Source organism: Vicia villosa, linkage group LG6 (assembly GCF_029867415.1).
Source record: "Vicia villosa cultivar HV-30 ecotype Madison, WI linkage group LG6, Vvil1.0, whole genome shotgun sequence".
NCBI lineage: Eukaryota > Viridiplantae > Streptophyta > Magnoliopsida > Fabales > Fabaceae > Vicia > Vicia villosa.
This window is the reverse complement of record NC_081185.1, coordinates 160,594,966-160,616,805: the sequence shown is the minus strand read 5'-3', so window position 1 is coordinate 160,616,805 and position 21,840 is coordinate 160,594,966. Positions and strand designations below refer to the sequence as shown.

The 21,840-nt window shown below is 35.3% G+C and overlaps 4 protein-coding genes and 1 non-coding gene across 5 annotated transcripts; 2 read left to right on the top strand and 3 right to left on the bottom strand.

The window, feature by feature from the left end:
- Positions 1-88: 88 nt before the first annotated feature.
- On the bottom strand, positions 89-4,787 carry LOC131615168 (uncharacterized). The gene is made up of 8 exons (XM_058886657.1): positions 4,627-4,787; positions 3,746-4,105; positions 1,748-3,537; positions 1,394-1,663; positions 1,226-1,306; positions 990-1,101; positions 835-901; positions 89-493 (listed from the first exon to the last, which is right to left on the bottom strand). Exons 1-8 carry the CDS (start codon positions 4,664-4,666, stop codon positions 391-393), a joined length of 2,823 nt encoding a protein of 940 aa, XP_058742640.1. The 5' UTR covers positions 4,667-4,787; the 3' UTR covers positions 89-390.
- Positions 4,788-4,935: 148 nt separating this feature from the next.
- TRNAP-AGG (transfer RNA proline (anticodon AGG)) lies at positions 4,936-5,007 on the top strand. The gene has a single exon. It is a non-coding gene; the product is annotated as a tRNA-Pro (tRNA).
- A 149-nt stretch (positions 5,008-5,156) lies between these two features.
- On the top strand, positions 5,157-6,570 carry LOC131610862 (zerumbone synthase). Its single transcript, XM_058882916.1, has 3 exons — positions 5,157-5,306; positions 5,519-5,590; positions 5,697-6,570. Exons 1-3 carry the CDS (start codon positions 5,287-5,289, stop codon positions 6,499-6,501), a joined length of 897 nt encoding a protein of 298 aa, XP_058738899.1. The 5' UTR covers positions 5,157-5,286; the 3' UTR covers positions 6,502-6,570.
- A 1,554-nt stretch (positions 6,571-8,124) lies between these two features.
- LOC131610864 (uncharacterized) lies at positions 8,125-9,277 on the bottom strand. The gene is made up of 2 exons (XM_058882917.1): positions 8,913-9,277; positions 8,125-8,450 (listed from the first exon to the last, which is right to left on the bottom strand). The coding sequence occupies exons 1-2, from the start codon at positions 9,192-9,194 to the stop codon at positions 8,178-8,180; spliced, it is 555 nt and encodes a 184-aa protein (XP_058738900.1). The 5' UTR covers positions 9,195-9,277; the 3' UTR covers positions 8,125-8,177.
- Positions 9,278-17,334: 8,057 nt separating this feature from the next.
- LOC131613006 (probable indole-3-pyruvate monooxygenase YUCCA10) lies at positions 17,335-20,499 on the bottom strand. Its single transcript, XM_058884739.1, has 4 exons — positions 19,787-20,499; positions 18,101-18,334; positions 17,820-17,945; positions 17,335-17,740 (listed from the first exon to the last, which is right to left on the bottom strand). The coding sequence occupies exons 1-4, from the start codon at positions 20,402-20,404 to the stop codon at positions 17,555-17,557; spliced, it is 1,164 nt and encodes a 387-aa protein (XP_058740722.1). The 5' UTR covers positions 20,405-20,499; the 3' UTR covers positions 17,335-17,554.
- Positions 20,500-21,840: the final 1,341 nt, after the last annotated feature.

The following is a 21,840-nucleotide window of genomic DNA, read 5'->3' as shown; positions in this document are numbered from 1 at the left end:
TGATTTCAATAGATATATAGAGCTTAAGTATAAGAATGAACAGTTTCACTTGTTATACTTCACTAGTACTAATTAGAACTAAGCCCCACCAAAAAGTAAATAAGTGTCTGTTTAGATATGCATTTCGCATCACAATCACGTTCTAATGAGAGTTTACTGAATTTACCGAAGCTGATAACTTTAGATTTGAGTGGACGTGCGTTGACACTCCATAATCAAGCACATGCTAAAACTTAACATTTGCCGTCATTTTGAGTCACTTTAAGTTGAGCATGCCTCAAAACAACATAAAGTAAGGAGACTAAGTTGCATTTGTAAGTTACTGAGCAAGTAGCATCGGTTCGTCAACATCTGAGAAAAAAGGCCATGGTAATATTGCTCAGAAATCAGCTATTCTGAAGATAAAGGCCTCAAACCCCTTCTGTAAACCTTCCCAAACCAATTACATTTACCTAGTTTATTATTTGGAACTTGATTCACGAACAGTTTATGCCTGCCAAAGATAAAGTTTACAACAATGTGAGGATTAAACAAGATTGTCAAGATGACGCGTTAATGATCAATTTATCAAGAATACCATGCATTTTTCTTATTCTCCAACGCTGAATAATGGACTCCTAAATCATGCATAAAAAGTTCAAAGTGAATTTATCTCTAAGTGAACAAGAGTGTTTTCACCCTTAAGTGCATTGTGCTCTTAACATACTAAAGTTGAAGGGTAAATATATATCAGGTTCCAAATATTATAGCATCACAACTCACAAGTTCCAAATGACATCCAAAAATAAAATCATCAGTATGAAGAATAAATGACTTCCATATATTAAGTTATACCTTTCGAGTTCCAATTTCTGGATAACAATTCCATTCAGAACAAGCTCTGAACTGTAAGCAGAAGCTCCTGCAAATTTAAGTTTTCTCATATGTCATTTGAATATAGGATAAAATGCAACTGCATTGTTCATCAAGAAGATGGAAGGATTCAAAACCTCTCTCAAGGAAATGGCGGCATATTGCAAAGTCTTCTTCACAAGAAAGAATCAATAGATCATCTAAGATATTATCATTCTTGTCTGCAAATATCTGATCTTCATCCACTAGCTGAAGAGAGAAAACAATTTATAAAGAATGTGATGAACACAACAAAAGAAATAATCCAAAACATCTAATACTGGAACATGTCAGTTGCAGCTGTAGAGTGGCATGCATTGATGAATAGTCATACCTGGCCATGAACAGCTGTAACCAAGCTCGCAACCACCTCCTTATTAGGCTTTACATGTGGTGTTACGTATACTCGTTTATCCTGTAGAGACAAGCAACTAGGTTTTGAGGCAAGAGTGCAAAAAAACTTGAGTATAACCGAAGTTTATAAAGTAAGTAATACAAATACCTTCAGGAGTGGCTTTTGTCTTGCTCGAGCAAGAGAAACTGGCATGCTAAAGCCTATTTCTTTTTCCTTTTTCATATCTCTCAAAATATAATTTTTCTCATCAATAAAACAGTTGGCTTGTCCACAACTCTCAAGCCATAAGTGTGTCAATACTAAGTTCCCAAGAGCCATTGTTTCTAGCATATTCTTTGTTCGTGTGAACTTGTCTGCTATGAAATGAGTGGCTTCCATTGAGCTTGACGCAGTAGATATATTAAGACGCGCCAAGATCTGCAAGGTGGACATAACAAAACCATTATTAAATAACAGCAGCGTTTAGCATCTCCTATCATAAACATAGAAGTAATACTGTACCTTCTGTTGTTGCTTGAGGATACTGTCATCTAAATGTTGGCTAAGCAGAACTCGAACATTTGTCATATCTCTTCGATGTCTCGGATCTTTACTCATTATTTCTGAGGTGGATTTGGGAACTCCTAATCTGACAAGTTCCTTCAAAAGAGAAGACTTTGGCAGGATTTTCTCACATGCCTTTTTGCGGTGCTCATTGCATGTATGATTAGCATTGGAAACTTGTATGCCTTCACTTGGAGCAACTGAAGCTGAAACTTCTGAACTCGACAGTACAACACACTTGTTTGATGATACTTCAACATGTGCCAGCAACAAGGGTTGCGTATCACGCAGGTTTTCAAATTTTATAGCATCACCAGCTGAAACTGAGGGAAGACAAGATTTTTGCACATCATCTCGGCCTTCTAGACTTTTAGTGGAATAGACATTGTTTTCTTTATCATCAATACATGCACCACTTGGGGCATTAGCCCGTTTTCTTTTCCCTCTTGATCCCTTTGGATAACTCCAAGAATCAATGTTTGAAAAACTGCTGGTTGCAGATAGTTTTGGACTAACTTCAACCTGATGGTTCAAACTGCTCTTTCTAGCCACTCCATATGAACAAGAAGATAAATTAATATGTTTTTTCTTAAGATCATCGCGATTTTCTAGACTTGTAGTGGAATAGACATTGTTTTCCTTATCATTGTTACACAAAACTCTAGGAGCATTAGCTCGCTTTCTTTTCCCTCTTGGTCCTTTTGGATAAGCCCAAGAATCAGTCTTTGAAAAACTGCTAGTTGCAGATAGGTGTGGACTAACTTCAACCTGATGGTTCAAACTGCTCTTCTTAGCCACGCCATATGAACTGGTAAATAAAGTAAGACGTTTTTCCTTAACATCATCTATCTTCCCTGGATATGCTGCAGCTAAACAATTTCTGTTCCTCCTATGTCTAATAATCCCCTCCTCCTGATCGTTATTGTGCTTGAATGATGAATTATAAGTTACTTTTCTAAATCTACAAGCAGACACATTTCTCTTGTAGAATTTTAGTGCAAAAGGCTGTGACCCAGGATTCTCTTTAAATGGAGAACTTTTCTGACGAGCTTGTTTCAAATCACTCAGAGATGCATCAGGCACATTCTCTGATTGGTGAGCATCCCTGAAATGAAAGTCAGCAGGGGATAGATTGGCTAAGGCATCCATAGCTTCAGCAGCTATTTGAGTGTCTAAGCCAATTTCATAATCGTCTTCTGTGCGGGCTACATTAGAATCAATATCAACATTCTCTCTTGAGGCAAAGGACTCAATATCCAATTTCTTGAGAAAGTTATTATTGTCAGCTGCCATTCTTGGTTCTCGGGCTAAATTCTCATCACATCTATTACCTGCACTGTATTTTCCTTGGTTCTGAGAATGACTACCTTTTTTTTGTACTCTTCTCTTATATGCCAGTCCGTGTCTTCCAAAATTGAAAGATGCTTCAACTTTTTTACTGCAAGTATCAGCTTCTTTTTTAATTTGATTACTTTCAGCCCATGTGAAAGGGTCTTTATCTTCATTTTGAGTTCGAGCGTTAAGTTTCTTAGCCAGACTTAGTGATCCTCTTGCACTGGAGACATGAGGTGATTTCTCTCTAGTGATCTTTCCATTTTGAACTCCTTGAAACAGGCTCATATCTAGCGATGACAAGTACTGATCCACGAAACCTAGAGCAGCTAGGGTTGAATCCTCAGGTTCTGGTGAGTGAAAACGATGGTTGTTGTCATTGAAGCTGTCAGCATTAGTTGATGCTCTTTCGCCCCCTTCAAGCACATCATGTTTTTGAAAAGTCAATCATCCATGAACTGCTCTAAAATCAATTACATCGCAAACTACTTATTTATAAGGTACAAAGGGTAAATGAAAGGAAGAAAAACTTCCAGAGATACCATGCCAAAAAAAATGGAAGCAAGAATAATCAAAAAGACCAAAAACTGCCTTAGTGTTAAATGGTGATAAACAAACACATACCAGTACCAGATTTCCCAGAAGTAGCAGCATTTGATTTTGAGTTTGCCTGCTCACACGGTATCTTAGTCAATCTCTTCTTGAATAGCACCGAAAAATTGCTTACAGCTGGACTCTTTTCATCCACGTTGCCTGCATTATTCATTTCTTCGTCCTCACTATCAAGCACCACTTCTGTCTCATACTCACATTTCGCATCAATTGTCAAATCCTCAGGCTCCGAATCCTCTACCATCTCGGTATCATTCAGATTGAGCATTTCCACCTCATTTTCTGTAAACGGACTACAAATAACTAAAGTATCCTCAAAAAGCTCAGTTTCCTGATACTTCTCAAACCCATTCGCTTCTTCGACTCCATCTCCTAACCATATCAAATCAACATTCTTATCAACGTAAACAAGTTCAATCTTAATCCCATAATACACAACATGCAGAAATAGAATCAACAATAGCATTCACTATTCACAATCACTTCTAAACATTTAACATTTTTCCATACATACATTTTTCAAATCAACCTTATGCATATTTTACCACCATGGATGATACTCATACAACATCAAAATACAAATTAAGCGCATTAAACTCGATTTAAGTTTCTGATTAACATATGAACGCGATTTACGTGTCTTACTTCCATCAATCAGGTATAACAGTTCTAAACAAAAATCAAGAAGAAACTACAATACATTCAGAAACGCAGTTTCCGATCAAACCCCAAGCTTAAAGAAAATGAGAAAAATCAATACAGTATAAACGAACAACACTTGTTTTCCTCTTTTTTTTTTTCCCGCTCTATCTCAGCAAGATTCAACTGTGAAATGGATGATCGAAGTAAAATAAGAAAACGAAAAACAGAAGCATCCATGAATCAAAACTTACCATCACCATCAAGTTTAGATGAAGGTTTAGTGTTCGTCATTGAAACGGAAACTCCTTTCACTATTTTTTTTTTTTCTTTTAGCAATTAGTGAAACTCTGAGAATAAATTGATGATGAATTTGATGAGAGTGAAAACGAAGTAAAACCCTAAAAATGTGATCAAGTTGTTAACGATGGATGAAAGTGAAGATGAAAAACCACAGCAAACGTTTTATGAATGGAAATATGAAGCGGAATTTCAGTTTTGGAGGGAAAATGAAAAGATAATTTTAATGACAAAAATGTACGAAGCGAAAAGTAACATCAAACGGGCATTTGGTCTAGTGGTATGATTCTCGCTTAGGGTGCGAGAGGTCCCGAGTTCAATTCTCGGAATGCCCCTTTTATTTTATTATTTTATTATTATTGTGCTCTGATTCTCATTCCATGCATCTTATCCTAAAAAATCTCAAGGGGTATGAATATATTCATTGACCAAAATTACCCTTTCAGTAATTTTTTTTTTCTGTAACAAGCGCTTAAAATTAAAGTCACTTTTTTATTCTTCATCTTTAAACCTTATTTAGTCTAGAAAGATGCAAAGCAAAAGGTCAAAGACTCAAACTACATTACTCTCCCGTGTGTGAGATCTGATTCATTTTTTTGTGTGTGCGGAAAATCATGTTAAGAATTTGCTTAAGGTTAATTTCTCCCTTCATTTTTGTGCTTTTATCTTTTCTATGTTTTAATTTACTCTCTTTATTTTTCAACTTCTGCAGTGTTAATTTGGTTAATCCAATAAGTGATTGTTAGTTTATTTTTATAACCTTGGATACTGCAAATGAATTTTTCTTGAAGTTGTGTTGTGAATAGGTTTTCAGCTTACTCTATTTTCTGCTATTGTTAAAAACAGGAAAAATCTTCACTATGCAAGGCCTTTGTTTACTGAGAGTTTCTATAGGTTATCGTCTACTCAGCCCGAAAGGTATGGTCTAGTAAATGTTATTAATATTACGCGAATGTTATCGAAAGAATCGTTGTTGTTTAATGTTGATTAATTGATTTAATTCGCATTTGATTTGGCAATACAGGAAGTTACAAGACAAGGTGGCACTGATAACCGGGGGAGCTAGTGGAATAGGAAGAGCAGCCGCAACAAAATTCATCAATAATGGAGCAAAAGTAATCATAGCTGATATCGACGAACAATATGGCCGAGAGACTGCAAAGGAATTAGGACCTAATGCTACTTTCGTAACTTGCGACGTTACGAAAGAATCAGACATATCGAATGCGGTGGATTTTGCTATTTCTGAATACAAACAGCTTGATATTATGTATAACAATGCAGGAATACCCTGCAAAACTCCTCCGAGCATTATTGATCTTGATCTAGAGTCGTTTGATAAAGTGATGGACATTAATGTTCGCGGAGTTATGGTTGGAATCAAGCATGCCGCACGCGTGATGATCCCGCGTGGAATTGGATCCATTCTATGCACTGCTAGTGTCACTGGTGTGATGGGAGGGATGGCACAGCATACGTATTCGGTATCGAAGTTTGCGGTGATAGGCATTGTTAAATCTCTAGCTTCAGAGCTATGTAGGCATGGAATACGAGTCAATTGCATTTCGCCTATTGCCATACCTACTCCTTTCGTCATGAACGAAATGAATCAGATTTATCCGCATCTTGAGTCTGAACGACTTGTAGAAATTGTTCGTAATGTTGGTGTACTAAAAGGAGCAAATTGTGAACCTAATGATGTTGCTAATGCTGCACTTTACCTTGCGTCCGATGATGCTAGGTATGTTAGTGGACATAATTTAGTTGTGGATGGAGGTTTGACATCTTTTAAGAGTTTGGAGTTTCCTGCACCAGATCAAGTGCAGTAAAAGTTTGTTCAATGTATGTTAAGAAAAAGATAATAATGAAAAGCAACCATGAACACATTCACCTTTCAATTTTTAGATCTTGTTTAGTAAAGGGACGATTGAAAGAGCTTATTGGGGGAATGCATAGCTCATAAAAATAGTTCATGAATGATATACCTATATATCGATTTCAGTTTATTTTTCTAAATTCTCCAAGAAAACTGATAAATACAACTTATCTTGAACTTATAGGGGTTTAACTTTATTCTCTTTTTTTTATAGAGTAGAAACATCTTATATCTTGGTAAGACAAATACTCAATAAGTGATCAATTAACTTATCGATCCAAACATCCTTTAAGTTGAGTCAAATTCACTTTTTCAACGCTGTTTTCACATCATACCATGCAAGTAGCATTCCAGAACAAGATTATTTTTACACCAAAATGGATGGATCAAAGCAATTCATCAATCCATCAGTGCATCAAGAACTAACACATTGCATTAAAAAACATGCACTTAGTAATACTCCATTAAACGGCTGGAATTGAACATATGCCAGTTTGTGTTAGAGCTTTCGCTCTTCCCCTGATGTGTCGTATATCAGAGCTTTTGCTTGTTCTACTAAACAAAAATAAAATGAAAATGATGTAACCAACAGATTTAAATGAGAATTCGGACTGCATCAGAAACTTTCTTCACTAACAAAATAAACACAATACAAACTGTGTTGTACCGCAGTCAATTCATGTCCTTCATTAGTTCTTATCATGATATACAAGAACATGAACCTTCATATGATCATCCTCTGTTGCATGTGAGAAAAACCTTGCATTTACATCAATTGAACTCTTTATGATATAATTTCCATCACCTTTTGACTAATGGAAACCGAACCACACTTTTAGAAGATGCTTGAAGAAATATAACTTAAATCAAACTTCTGATCAAATTCTTAAGGGATCAAGTATCTAATCAATTTCTGTTTCTGTATATTCTGATTCAAGATTTGTTTATGAATAGCATGATTCAACAGTTCAAAATTAGGTATGGTAACTATACATATTGATAGCCAAGTTATTGATAAAAGAGTTCCATGTAGGAATATGCTGACAAAGATTTCATCGCATAATTAAGTGTCTTAATCAGTTACTCTATTCATAAACAATATTTTGCTAATATTTATGGACTTAAATCATTTAGAAGAAAGTTCCATTCAAGGTATGAGTTGGTTAACTTTTGTCATAAACTCTCTGAGAGACCATTTTGGTTCAATAGCTGAATGCTAATTCTTGAATACATCCGTGAGGAGTTGAAGGTGGAGCATCAGTTACATGAAAACTTCTCTGTGAATATTGTGATCATACCGAAAAGGAAATCTGTTGCTCAACAACAACCTAAACAGAACGATAACAGTAAACTCCACTATATCTATAGTTGTATATGCATACCAACTTATTTAATTTCAGTTCAAATACAACATGAATATACACAATGCTTCATGAGATCCATTTAATTTTTCTGCAAGCACAGAAAAGAAAACTGAAATAAACACCATATGGGATAAGATTCACAAGTCACAAGGTTTCAAACACTAAATCGGCTACATGAAAGAGCCATCAAAGACTTTGCTATACAATAGAAGTAAATTCAATCCTACTAACATTGAAAAAACCAAACCATGTAGAGCTATAAAATTCAATTTGGATGGCAGAATGTTTCAATCCGTTGAGCAATAAGGCTCACAGCAGCATTTGCAGACGAGAACGCGCCGTGAAAACTTTCCTTATAAGAAATGGACTGCAATTCATGTGCCATGTTCAACAAAATGTCACTCAATTCAGTTTGTTTCCGTATCAAAGAATTGTAATAGGATTTGGCAGCAACCTTGCTTATCTCCACATTGGTTTCTTCAGGACAGTATTCATCATCCAACCATTTATGCAAAGTAACCCTAAGCCACTCTGATTCCTAATAATCATAAGAGAAGAAAAAAAAAACACAAACGCGCTGGAATTGTTAGAATTAGTTACAACATGATAGTGATCCTAACTAAGCTAACTAATCCTAACAGATTTTTGACTAATTATAACTAACTTAAACAATGTTCAACTAATTTTTAAAAGAACATCGTAGTTGTAAATATTGTTACTCTCATCTAGTGTAACCAATTTGTAACTAACTTCCAACTAATAACTAAATCGTGTAACCAATTTGTATCTAACTTGCAACTAATAACTAAACCGTGTAATCAATTTGTAATTAACTAGCAACTAATTTGTAACTAAGGTTAATATCTCTTACAGTAATCCTAACAGATTTTTGACTAATCATAACTAACTCTAACTAACTTAAACAAAATTCAACTAGTCCTTAAAAGAAGATCTCAACCAAGAGCTTGTAAAATTGAGGATGAAAGAAAGAAAAGAGTACCTTAGAGGCATTGGTTGGGAGTGACCAATGGGGAGGGACACGGAGGTCTTGAACCTGGTCATTATCTGCTTCTGGAAATGGATGAGAATGTGAATGGGTACGAGTAATGTGGCTGATTATTGGTGAAGAAGATGAAGAAGAATAAGTGTATTGGTGGTGATGGTGAGTGAGTGCTGCGGTAATGGAGGAGGATGGTGAGAATGGGGTGATACAAGTGATGCTACGGGGAAATGGAATTGCGGAATGAACTAGATTCAGTTTCAAGCTTTGCATCATTATCATTGTAATTGACTGATTGTTGTCTTCTATTCTTCACTATAAGAAAACTGCAAAGGGAGTGCACTGGGAGTGGGACTATCAATATGAACCATTCATTCTATTCTATATATATTTTTAAATTTCTGGATCAGGTCTGCTCCAGGGTCAACCCAATAATTCTGATTTATTCTTATTCAAAATGAAAAATAAAAAATATATTTTTTAATTGTTAATTTATAAATATCAAAGAAAATTATAATTAACAATATGTAGCAACAATTTATATTTGTTGAACTACCCCACCTAATTAATATTTATTTCTTGTAAAATCAGCTCAATGACCTCTTCAGTTTTTAGTTTGACCGGTTCGACTGATTGGTTTGGTTCGATTTTTAAAACACTAGTTTTACATTAATATGGTATGAGAAGAGAATCTTTAGAGATTTTTCTCTCTTTTCCAACGTCCTTTTAAGTTGTGTCCCCTATCTATGTCACAGTTTTACGTGTCACATTAAATGCTTCTCATCCCTTCAGAACCCAAGTGTCTCCATCTAACTGGTTCTTTGGTAATTACACCATATCTTGAGCTTCCATCAGATAACCAAAAAGCAACATTACCTTTTCATTTTCACAAAACTTTTCACTCTCTTCGCTACGCACGCTTAAGATTCATTTGTTTCTAGGTTCTTTTTTCAAATTTCTTCAAAATTTCATCTCACACTCAACAAACATTCAACATACCAAGAAATTCTCTTCAGATAGTCATACCTACCCAGAAAACCCTTTTCAGCATTCATACTGATTTCCATATTTTCTTTGACCTTTAACTTAATTCTGTTGGGAAAGTACGGAGAACGAGGTCCAGAAGTGTCAATGGGTCAAACGTTCATGATTACAAGAGACCTTGACACCACATATCCACCCAAAACCTTAAGGCAATGGGAGTATGGGTGTTGAAGCGGTAGAGCGGCAAGCAACAAAAGTTTTGGAAGTATTCATCCGGGAATTATCGTGTCCACAGAGATCGGTGAGAAGAACTGCCGTTCGACTATCTCGTGTTCTAAGTTTCATGAATTGGGTGCGGAAAGTAAATGCGGGAAAAGTAAATAAAAGCAGATAAACAATCTCAATAGTCTAAGAGAAATAGTTATGGAATTGCATTTCGTTCTACCCGTCGAATACTTAAATCTGAAGATCTATCGCTCGACACTCACAATACGCATCAACATCACCGGGCATCACTCGAGATGCCACATCGGTGCCCATGTCTGCAACACCGACGAAAGCTCAACCGTACTATTCACATCAGCGATTTCTCCACCGACACAAACAACACGGAGGCATTAAACTCGATACCCACTACGATTGTTAGTCCTAAATCCATGTCTGCAACCCAGAAACTAACAGTTATCATTCTTAATCAAGATCTATGGTGTCCATGTCTGCAACAACACAAATCTAGAGCATTTAAGCAAAAAGATCAAGAACAACAACAATGATGATTTGTAAAGCGAATATATATACGATCCCAAGATCCACAAATATACATACAATAAGAGTAGAAACATACATACAACACCCACCATTGGAATGAAACAAAGGGAAGAGAGAAGATGAACCGGAAAGATCTCACCGGTACAATGAAATCGAGTCAGATCCATGATCAATCCACATGACGTCGCACCCAATGGTGTTTCCTAAGCCTCTAAACTACCAAAAAAGGATCAGAGCTCAACTTGTCAAGAAGAGGTGATAAAAAACCTAAAAAAATCTGTTATTAACTATTTATACAAAACTGAGTTTCGCAGTGGGCGCGACGCGCCCTACTTCAGTGCGACGCGCCCTGTATAAATTTACCAAACCGCCCTAGCGCGCGACGCGCCCTTATCCGGCGCGACGCGCCCTAACTTCTGCCAGCTTATGTTCTTCAAACTCAAAGAGGGCGCGACGCGCCCTACAGCGCGCGAAGCGCCCTGCACCAGAACAGCAGAATTATTTCCTCTTTGCTCTCGCAGCCGTGTCTTCGACACTTTATTCCTCCAGGCTCCAAAAACGCAAGAATACCTACAAAAATACAACAAAACTATCAAACGGTATAAAAGTATATGAAAATACATCTATTCACAAAGTATACGTATTTACACAAAAACGGGGAATTATTCAAACGGTATTAACAAAAAGCATTGATAAGTGCCACTATTTACATACACAAAATAACTACAATTTGGCACTTAACAACTCTCCCCAACTAGAATCTGTTTGTCCTCAAACAGGGCTAAACACTCAAATCGCAAAAGTAAAAATCCAAAGAATCAAGAATCAACAAAGTTTAGAAAAACAAAACAATTGTACGGTTCAAACAAAAACGTACGAACAAAGTAAACACTTACCACTATCCTACAACGACAACATGAAAATGAAACGATTCCTAAGTACAAAAATCATACAAAACATTCTAAACAAAAATAAGCTCAATCACGAATCACGTCTAGCAAAAACTCATCGGTAGATGAAAAACACAGAAAGGTGAGGACTTTGAACACTCATCCAACAATCTTGCAAACAATAGACAAAATTATGCGTTCATCTAAAAATAGTATTGAAAATGCAACGACACGAATCACAAGGGCTTTCAAGGTTGTAATGTGGCTCGGTTAACAAACAAGTGATAAGTCCTAAAGCTAATTGAAACAAAAACTTGCCTAAACCTAAGGGAGTAATTACTTCCACAAAGTTTCAAACAATACAATTTCAATCCAACTTTTCTCTTCATCACAAATTTCACACCAAACACAAAACTTATTAGCACACTCTTATTCAAAACTCTTTTTGTTCTTTTCTTTTTCAAGCTTTTCTCTTTTTTTCTTTCTTTTTCTTTTCTTTCTTTCTCACTTTTTTTTTTCTTTTTCTTTTTCTTTTCTTAACCTCACATCAATCACAACATAAAGAGGCAAACACCTTCTCCCCAACTTGAATTCAACCATAACATAAAGTGAATACTCCCTACTTTCTAAGGCAAGGTAAAAATCCAACTAAACATCATAGTTAAGGTCAAGAAAACAAAGATAATCAAAGTCCATCAAAAAGGGTGAACTATGTCTCAAGTTCAAAAACAAAATGGACAATGACAAAAAGGCTCAAAGGGGGTACGAATGGTCACACACTCACAAGGTAAAATGACATTTGGCTTATGGTAGTTGTGCTCAAAATCAAACAAGTGCCTTGATCACTTTCGTGCATTCACAAAATCGATACAAACGAAAGATTAAACATAATAATATCCAGTTAAAACAAGAAATGTCGGTCACTCACATATATACACAATGGAAAGCCACCTCACATTTATGGTAAAAAGGGGAAACTAATTGTGATTCAAGTCATGAGCAAGTTATGCAAAAAGAATGAATAGTATGAAAATTGTACAAATGAAAAGTCTCCTAAACATGTTATGCTATAGAAAGCGATAAACGAGTACCTTGCAACGTACAAATTCGATCAATCATTACCGCACAACCGGCTTGTTGAATCAATCAAAATCGAAGAATTACCAAATGCGACTCCAAGTAATCGGGCCAAAATTTGAGTCTAAACACAAAAAAAAGAATTAAAAATAAATCGATAAAATACTATACTATAAAGCCTTGGTGTAAGTGGGAAAAAGGCGAGCCGAGTGACCCGTTAGAAAGAGGTCACTGGCCAAAAGCAACCCAGCGCGCGACGCACCCATGAGCGCGCGACGCGCGCTACACCAGAAAAACCAGACCAGTCTAAAAAGACAGATTTTCCAGTGAGCCACCACTTAACACCTACACAACTCAATTACAGAAAAACAGAAAAATAAAACCGTTGGGGTGCCTCCCAACAAGCGCTTGTTTAACGTCGTTAGCTCGACGCCTTTATTGTTTCGCGAATGGTAAGAAACTTCCTCGCGGTACGCCAATGCTTTCGCCTCAAACGCAACCTAAAGAAAATGACCTGCCCAAACACTTAATCAAAACTATACGAAACTTAAAACATAAAACCATCGCAATGCGATTAATCTCAACCAATCCCCGGCAACGGCGCCATTTTGTTGAAGCGGTAGAGCGGCAAGCAACAAAAGTTTTGGAAGTATTCATCCGGGAATTATCGTGTCCACAGAGATCGGTGAGAAGAACTGCCGTTCGACTATCTCGTGTTCTAAGTTTCATGAATTGGGTGCGGAAAGTAAATGCGGGAAAAGTAAATAAAAGCAGATAAACAATCTCAATAGTCTAAGAGAAATAGTTATGGAATTGCATTTCGTTCTACCCGTCGAATACTTAAATCTGAAGATCTATCGCTCGACACTCACAATACGCATCAACATCACCGGGCATCACTCGAGATGCCACATCGGTGCCCATGTCTGCAACACCGACGAAAGCTCAACCGTACTATTCACATCAGCGATTTCTCCACCGACACAAACAACACGGAGGCATTAAACTCGATACCCACTACGATTGTTAGTCCTAAATCCATGTCTGCAACCCAGAAACTAACAGTTATCATTCTTAATCAAGATCTATGGTGTCCATGTCTGCAACAACACAAATCTAGAGCATTTAAGCAAAAAGATCAAGAACAACAACAATGATGATTTGTAAAGCGAATATATATACGATCCCAAGATCCACAAATATACATACAATAAGAGTAGAAACATACATACAACACCCACCATTGGAATGAAACAAAGGGAAGAGAGAAGATGAACCGGAAAGATCTCACCGGTACAATGAAATCGAGTCAGATCCATGATCAATCCACATGACGTCGCACCCAATGGTGTTTCCTAAGCCTCTAAACTACCAAAAAAGGATCAGAGCTCAACTTGTCAAGAAGAGGTGATAAAAAACCTAAAAAATCTGTTATTAACTATTTATACAAAACTGAGTTTCGCAGTGGGCGCGACGCGCCCTACTTCAGTGCGACGCGCCCTGTATAAATTTACCAAACCGCCCTAGCGCGCGACGCGCCCTTATCCGGCGCGACGCGCCCTAACTTCTGCCAGCTTATGTTCTTCAAACTCAAAGAGGGCGCGACGCGCCCTACAGCGCGCGAAGCGCCCTGCACCAGAACAGCAGAATTATTTCCTCTTTGCTCTCGCAGCCGTGTCTTCGACACTTTATTCCTCCAGGCTCCAAAAACGCAAGAATACCTACAAAAATACAACAAAACTATCAAACGGTATAAAAGTATATGAAAATACATCTATTCACAAAGTATACGTATTTACACAAAAATGGGGAATTATTCAAACGGTATTAACAAAAAGCATTGATAAGTGCCACTATTTACATACACAAAATAACTACTATTTGGCACTTAACAATGGGTCACCTTTCATATAAACCCAACATTTCCTCTATTCCTAGTCGTTGTGGAACTTTAACACTTTCACACTTGAAACCCTACAATCTTTATCATTCAAACCTATTTCCAGAAATTTCACCAAAACCCTAATTTTATTCAATTATTTTTCATCTCTCTACCCAGATATATTCACCCTTCATACAAAACACCCAAAAAATTCATTCTCACATCTTCATGTTCTTTTTCCATAAACGTCATAAACCTTGTCACCTCTTTATTTTTTCCTCTACAAAATATGTTTCTTACATTACCATGGTTGAACTAACCTTTCTTGATTTTCAACTAACCATTCCAATCCTTATTACATCCACCCCAATGAAAACCCAACCCTAATTCTCGTCACCCTTATCTTAGATAGCGGAAATTACCTCTCATGGGCTCGTTCAATGAAAGTTGCCATCATCTCGTAGAACAAACTTCAGTTCATTGACGAAACTTTCCCTAACCTCGCTGCCAACAATCCCCTCCATGAAGCTTGGATTCACTATAATAACCTTTTCCTATCTTGGCTTCAACACTCTGTTTCTGAGACTATACCTCAATCTATCCTTTGGTTCTAAAATACTTCTACCTAAGAGTGTACGTGAGGCGGTTTGGCCAAACCTATACCCAATCCATATAGAACACTCCAATTTGCGTGAGGTAAAATAACCACTCATTACACCATTGGGTCGATTTGGGCAAATTCGTTAATTTCAGGGCTGGATTGGGTTGAGTACTGGGTTACCCAAATTTTTTTATGTTAATAATAAATGACTAAATAATGAGTTATCATATTTTTTTCATAAAATTTACTCAACATTTTTATTTTCTTTAAAAGATTAAGTAACTTATTTTTACTATTTTTTAGCATCATAATATAATAATGTATAAGATCAAATAATAAAAATGATCATAAAATACTAGCAAAAAACTAAAGTTGTGTGACATAAGTCATATTAGCATTAAAATAACCAAAAAGTAAAACATCAAAAAAGATTCACAAAAAGAATGTTCCTGATGCAAGACTTTTAATAATCGTTGGTTTCCATGGCCACTTATCAAGCCACCTCTCATATCCCTCACCTTTTCTTTTCTTCCTTATGTGGTGTGGTTCATGCTTTTGAGATTGTGAGGGTGGTTCAGGTTCTATCCTGAATATCAGCTTCTCAGGTTTGGGTTTAATTCCTTCATCCACCATCTCAAAGGTTGACTTTCTCTTCTTAACACTAGTTTGATGGACCTTCGGTTTTCTGTTTTTATGTAGGGCCTCAGAAAAAGTGCATTGGAATGGATATTTTCCAATTTCTCAACATACTTCTCGGATTTAGAGTCTACCTTAGTTGCCACAAAACTTTGCGAGAAAGGAATAGGTGGGTTATAAGGGGGAGGAACATGTAGTGCGTCATTCTCTATTTCTTCGACAACCTCCCTTTGACTTGACAGAGTTCAACATTCTTAAAAAAAAAGCCTTCCATTCCACTTTTTGCATCAAGAACTTGGGACAATTAAAATTTTTCTTGGGTTAGGAGGTTACTCATTCATCACAAGGCATTTCATTTTTTCAAAAGAAGTATTGTCTTGAATTACTTCAAGATTCAGGTATAAGTCACTGCAAACCTATCAGTACCCCACTTAACCTTGTACTCAAGTTGCACAATGATGACAATCCCCTCTTACAAGATGTTGGTGCATATATAAGGCTTGACGAGTACTCTATCTCACCACCACTAGGCCAAATATTACACATGAGACACATTAACTGAGCCAATCTATGGAATTTCCCATTGAGAAATACCACAAAGTTGCCTTTCTAGAAACTTTGATTTGCAGATACTTGGATTTAATGATGCATAATGGAGAGGATGCTTACACTCTCGTAGATCCATCTTAGGTTACTCCTTTTTCCATGGTCATTCCCTCATTTCACGAAAACCAAAGAAACAAACACAGTTTCCTACATATCTACTGAAACTGAATATCGAGTTTTTACTACAACAACTAGAGAGTTGCAAGGATCTTGATCAGCCATGCATAAGACAAGCAGTCCTTTATTGTGATAGTTAGAGTGCTATGCATATAGCTACTAATTATGTTTTCCACGAGAACACAAAACACCTTTACATTGATTGTCATATTATTAGAATTAAGGTTCAAGTAGGTCTCATGAAATTACTCTCAACTTCTTCTACTACTCAAGTAGCATACATATTCACCAAGACTTCTAATCCTAAACCTTTCCATGGTCTTGTTGTCAAGTTTAGATGGGTGATGCCACATTTAGTAGTCACTTAAAAAGTTAATCATTTATGTTTTTGCTTTTCTAATTAACTCTCATATATGAACATGTATGATGCCAATTCTAACTATTGATATTAGTAGTGATTTATGGTGATCGAATGTGGCCAGAGATGGTCACCGTAGTTAGAATATTAGTCGGTAGTGATTGATAGTGGTTAAAGAAGGTCGTAGTGGTCAGAATAGTGGTCGACGACCAATATGGTGGAGTCTTAGCTTTAAATCTAACACGAAATTTAAAAACTTAGTTTGTATTTTAATTATAATAAAAAACGGTTTTAAAATTAAATAAAAAATCAGATAACTTCATTTTTGTTGGGCAAATTATTATAATTTTAAAATTGACTTTAAAATAAAATTTTGACATCCACTCCAAAGGAGCCCTTAAATTGTTAGACCACTGGTTTTATTTTTTAAAAAGTTCTTAAACATAATGGAACAAATCTATATGATATTGAAGATTTTCAAATAAGTGTGAAGTACAAATAAATATCAGAATGCCAATGCACTAGATATTACTAGAAAATTGTGAATTCAAACCCACAACTTATTATACCAAATGTGATTAAAGGGACTAACACATTTTAATCACATAATGTAGCATACTTTTAATACATAATTATTCATCTCATTTCATGCATTTAACAAATAATTACTCGAGTATCTCTAACACCAATTGGAAGCTAATCAAGGATCATGAGTCATGACAATCATGACATGTATGGTTTTTGCATGATGGATAATCTAACATCATTAGCTACATTTTCAGCATCTTGAGCAGCACCATACAAACCTCTCCTTGACAATCCAACACAATACAAACCATTCTTTCCCTTCCAATGAAGAGGGTAACTTTGCTTCGGAATACCATCATCACTCAAAAGATAATCATCTCCCTATACCAAAAACATAATTAAAATTAATCATCTAATTACCTCATACTTAACAAATTAAAAAAAAAAAAAAATTACACACCTTAAGCCACTTATTTGTTGATCTCTTGAAGCCAGTGCAGAAAATAATAGAGTCAAAAGTATGCAATTCACCATTCTTGAATAACACATTCTTGCCACTTAAGTTTTCTATTCCCCCTGGCAACACCTACACAACACATTCACAATCACAATGCTGATGCGTCACGTCACAATAATAATTATATTTATATACTTTACAGGTATAATAAAATCATATACTATAAGAAAATAATATACATTATGTGAATATATATGATTATTCATTATTCAATTCTAACGTACCTTTAACTCTTTAGATTTGATTTTTTGATAGGTACCAACATCAATAATTGGATACTTGCCGTATTTAACTTTCATGTAAAAAGGTCCCTCATTAGGCCTACCAACCCCATAATTAGTCATATCTCCATAAACTATTTTACTAAGCATCACCATTAATGAATCCACCATCTCCATTGACAAATACTTCATCAGAAACAACCCTAAATTAATCATTCCCTTTGACAATATATGAACCTGCAAAATATGGTATTAAAAATTTATTATAAATGTGTTACTTTTTTTTTTCCACATTCATACAGAGTTGGTAGGTATAAGAGTGATGAGATAATTAAATTACCTATTAATTAAAAACTGAGAGAGTACATGGTACAAATAATCCATTTAGTATCATAAGTCAAGTCATGACAGGTTATAAATAAGGTTTAATTTTAAATTTCATGGCATGCATAGGTTAAAGTACATAACATATAGTTTATGCCTAAAAAAATAGCATATTTTGATTTTATTTTTCAAAGAAATCAAATATATGATTTAAATACCAACGCTTGGATCTAACCAAAAATATTATTCTTTTATAATATGGAGAATCAAATTTCGAATCTGGACTGATTCTAAGCTAAAAGATATCGGACACGTGTTAAATAGAATAATCAAGACATATTTTAATGACTGTCATGTTTAAAATAGAAAAATCAAATATTTAGTGTTCGACATCTCTTAATCAAAAAAATAAGATATATTTTAGTGACTTCCACGTCTAAAATAGAAAAAATCAAATATTTAGTGTTCATTTGAACACGTCTCAAACAAAAAAAAACATATTTTAATGGCTAACACGTCTAGAATATAAAAATCAAGTCTTTAGTGTTCGACACGTCTTAAACAGAAAAATGAAGATGTGCTTTGTGTCTAACTCGTCTTAAATAGAAGAATCAAGACGTGATAAGTATCAGACACATCTCAAACAAAAGAATTAAGATGTATTTATTGTGAAATAAAGACGTGATAAGTATCAGACATCTCAAACAAAAGAATTAAGATGTGTTTAATATCCGAGATATTTCTAATAGAAGAATTAAGTTGTATTTATTGTAAAATAAATACGTGATAATTATCAGATACATCTCAAACAAAAGAATTAAAATGTGTTTAATATCCGACACATCTCTAATAAAAGAATTAACTTGTATTTATTGTGAAATACCTTTCAAATAGTAAACTCAAGTATTTAGTGTTTAGTGCACATTTTAAATCAAAAAATATTGTAAAATTCATTTCAAATAGTAAATTCAGATATTTAGTACTAGACACATTTTAAATCAAAGAGTCAAAATGTGTTTTTTTTTTTTTTGTTGACAGAAACAAACTCAACACATTTCATTTATCAAACATCGTTCATTTCATTTATCAGATATTTAGTACTAGACACATTTTAAATCAAAGAGTCAAAATGTGTTAAATGTATGAAAAAGTAGAAAAATTATAAGAAGCCGTTGATTGTGAAATACATTTCAAATAGAAAAATCAAGTATTTAGTATCAGAAATGTTTCAAATCGAAAAATTTAAATGTATTAAAGGTACAAAGACATGATAAGTATCAGACACGTCTCAAATATAATTAAATCGATATAAAAACGTTCGAAAACTATCAAAACTCATTTACACGACAAAAAATAAAAAATTACCGGGCTTCGAACAACAATTGAAGTTTTAGCACCATGGTTAACAAGATCCAAAGCAATCTCCATACCAGAATTCCCCGACCCAACAACAAGAACATGTTCATCCTTAAACTCTTTCCCATTCTTAAACCCTGTCGAATGCATCACTTTCCCTTCAAATCTCTCCAAACCTTCAATCTCCGGCACAAAAGGGTCACTCGTTTCACCACTAGCCACAACCAAAAACCTCCCATCATACTCCTCAACTTCACCAGAAACCTTATTCACAGCCCTCACCTTCCACTTCTCACCACCTTCATCAAACTCCGCATTCACCACTGTCCTATGATAAACAGGATTGATCTTGAAGAAAGATACATAGTCTTCCAAATACTGCAGAAACTTTTGCTTGGAAATGTAGGATGGATAAGAAGGTGGGAATGGTTTGTGTGGAAGCTCGCAGAATTGCTTCTTGAGGTGAAGATGAAGACGGTCGTATGAGTATTTTTTCCATAGAGATGCGAAACAGTTTTCTCTTTCGAGGATTATGTATGGAATGGATTGGTTTGTTAAGGATGCTGCGACAGAGAGACCGGAAGGGCCTGCTCCAACAATGATCACTGTTTGATTCTCTTTCTTCATTCTTTGGTTTGGTTTCTGTTTTGTGTTTTCTTGATCGGTCTATTATGTATATAAGGTTATGGACAAAGTTTGATTAGAAGGAAATAAAGCACAAGGGAACAAAAATATCTGTCTACCCTATGTATATTTATTTGGTACTAGTATTAATTACTCACTTACATTAATAAATATTTGCATGAATTATTTTTGTAGTGTACGAAATAAATTTCGTATTGGGATGGTGAAAAAATAAATATGGATAATAATAGTGTCTTGAAAAGAAGACCGGATCAACATGGAAAATGATTCACTACCTTTAAATATTGGTAATTTTGGTGACTATGTGTTTACATATTATCCCTTCTTTTTCTCTCATTTTAATATTCTTTGGAAAAATTACACTCAATTTCTCAAAAGTATATTAAAATGACAGTAATATCCTCTCTGATTTTAAAATAGCATCCATCATAGATTTTACTGAAAATTTCCGTTGATATATGTATGCTTAAGGGTTAGTGCATATTTTAAAATTAGAATGGATGTCAATGTCATTTTAACAAACCTCAAAGGAGGTGAATGTAATCTATTATCTATGACACCCAATTTTTTACCATCAACATAAATTATACGTATCTCGCTCTTTAATTTTTTTGACATCTTGTGAGGGGTCAATAAAAATGATTTCCCCTCAACCAAAATATGATTGATAGTTGCTGTAAATTTTGCTAGGTATGACAACAAAATCTAAACTAGGTCAACTCTATTGAACACGTCTCAAATTTGACGGAGAAAACCCAGTTTAAATTAGGGGCTGGTGTGAGAAAATGGTAGTACTTCGATTTATTTGTCCGGGAAGACTCTCTGATCGGATACAAGTTCCCGATCTTGACTTTTTTGAACTCAGTTTTCCAAATTTTCTCCTTTGAAGCATTTAGAGGAGTACAAACATCAAATCTGGAGTAGTGTATGCGCTTAATTTCTTTTTTAGGCTGACTAATGTCTCTCTGATGACCAGCTAGATTAAATGTTTCTAGATCCACGACTGGTCCCAATGGCCAAGAGTTTTTCTTCATAGTTAATATAAGATTGTGCCCTACTCAACAAGTATTTTAGGTTAAGGTTGTCCTAGTTTATCTCAGAACATATAGTCCATCCCTAAGACCAATTAGAAAATCCAACACTTCAAGCTTTTAGATGAGCCCCCCACAACCGCTTCCATTTTGGTAAAGCGGTCTATGTATCCGCGCAGGGTTTCTTTTTTAGCTTGGGTGATCCCATTGACCACAATCATGATTGTGGGTAGCCTCTTTCGGGCGGAGAAGTGGATGGTGAAAGCTTTACATAGATCAATCTAAGAATTTATGCTTCCATCTAGAAGTGACTTTAATCAGGTCATCTCTAATCCAGTAAAAGTTAATGTAATGAGTTTGTATTTTATAGCCACATGTGTGTGGTAG

What these genes read in the sequence shown, in the direction of transcription:
- LOC131615168 (XM_058886657.1), bottom strand. Translation starts at nt 4,666, where the DNA reads ATGACGAACACTAAACCTTCATCTAAACTTGATGGTGATG. An exon ending in ATCTAAACTTGATGGTGATG is followed by an intron (nt 4,106 to 4,626) that starts GTAAGTTTTGAT and finishes TGATATGGTTAG; the next exon opens with GAGATGGAGTCGAAGAAGCG. An exon ending in TCCTCAAGCAACAACAGAAG is followed by an intron (nt 1,664 to 1,747) that starts GTACAGTATTAC and finishes TCCACCTTGCAG; the next exon opens with ATCTTGGCGCGTCTTAATAT.
- LOC131610862 (XM_058882916.1), top strand. Translation starts at nt 5,287, where the DNA reads ATGTTAAGAATTTGCTTAAG. An exon ending in ATGTTAAGAATTTGCTTAAG is followed by an intron (nt 5,307 to 5,518) that starts GTTAATTTCTCC and finishes TGTTAAAAACAG; the next exon opens with GAAAAATCTTCACTATGCAA. An exon ending in TCGTCTACTCAGCCCGAAAG is followed by an intron (nt 5,591 to 5,696) that starts GTATGGTCTAGT and finishes TTGGCAATACAG; the next exon opens with GAAGTTACAAGACAAGGTGG.
- LOC131610864 (XM_058882917.1), bottom strand. Translation starts at nt 9,194, where the DNA reads ATGATAATGATGCAAAGCTTGAAACTGAATCTAGTTCATTCCGCAATT. An exon ending in TCCCAACCAATGCCTCTAAG is followed by an intron (nt 8,451 to 8,912) that starts GTACTCTTTTCT and finishes TATGATTATTAG; the next exon opens with GAATCAGAGTGGCTTAGGGT.
- LOC131613006 (XM_058884739.1), bottom strand. Translation starts at nt 20,404, where the DNA reads ATGAAGAAAGAGAATCAAACAGTGATCATTGTTGGAGCAGGCCCTTCC. An exon ending in CAATTGTTGTTCGAAGCCCG is followed by an intron (nt 18,335 to 19,786) that starts GTAATTTTTTAT and finishes CATATTTTGCAG; the next exon opens with GTTCATATATTGTCAAAGGG. An exon ending in CAACAAATAAGTGGCTTAAG is followed by an intron (nt 17,741 to 17,819) that starts GTGTGTAATTTT and finishes TTTTTGGTATAG; the next exon opens with GGAGATGATTATCTTTTGAG.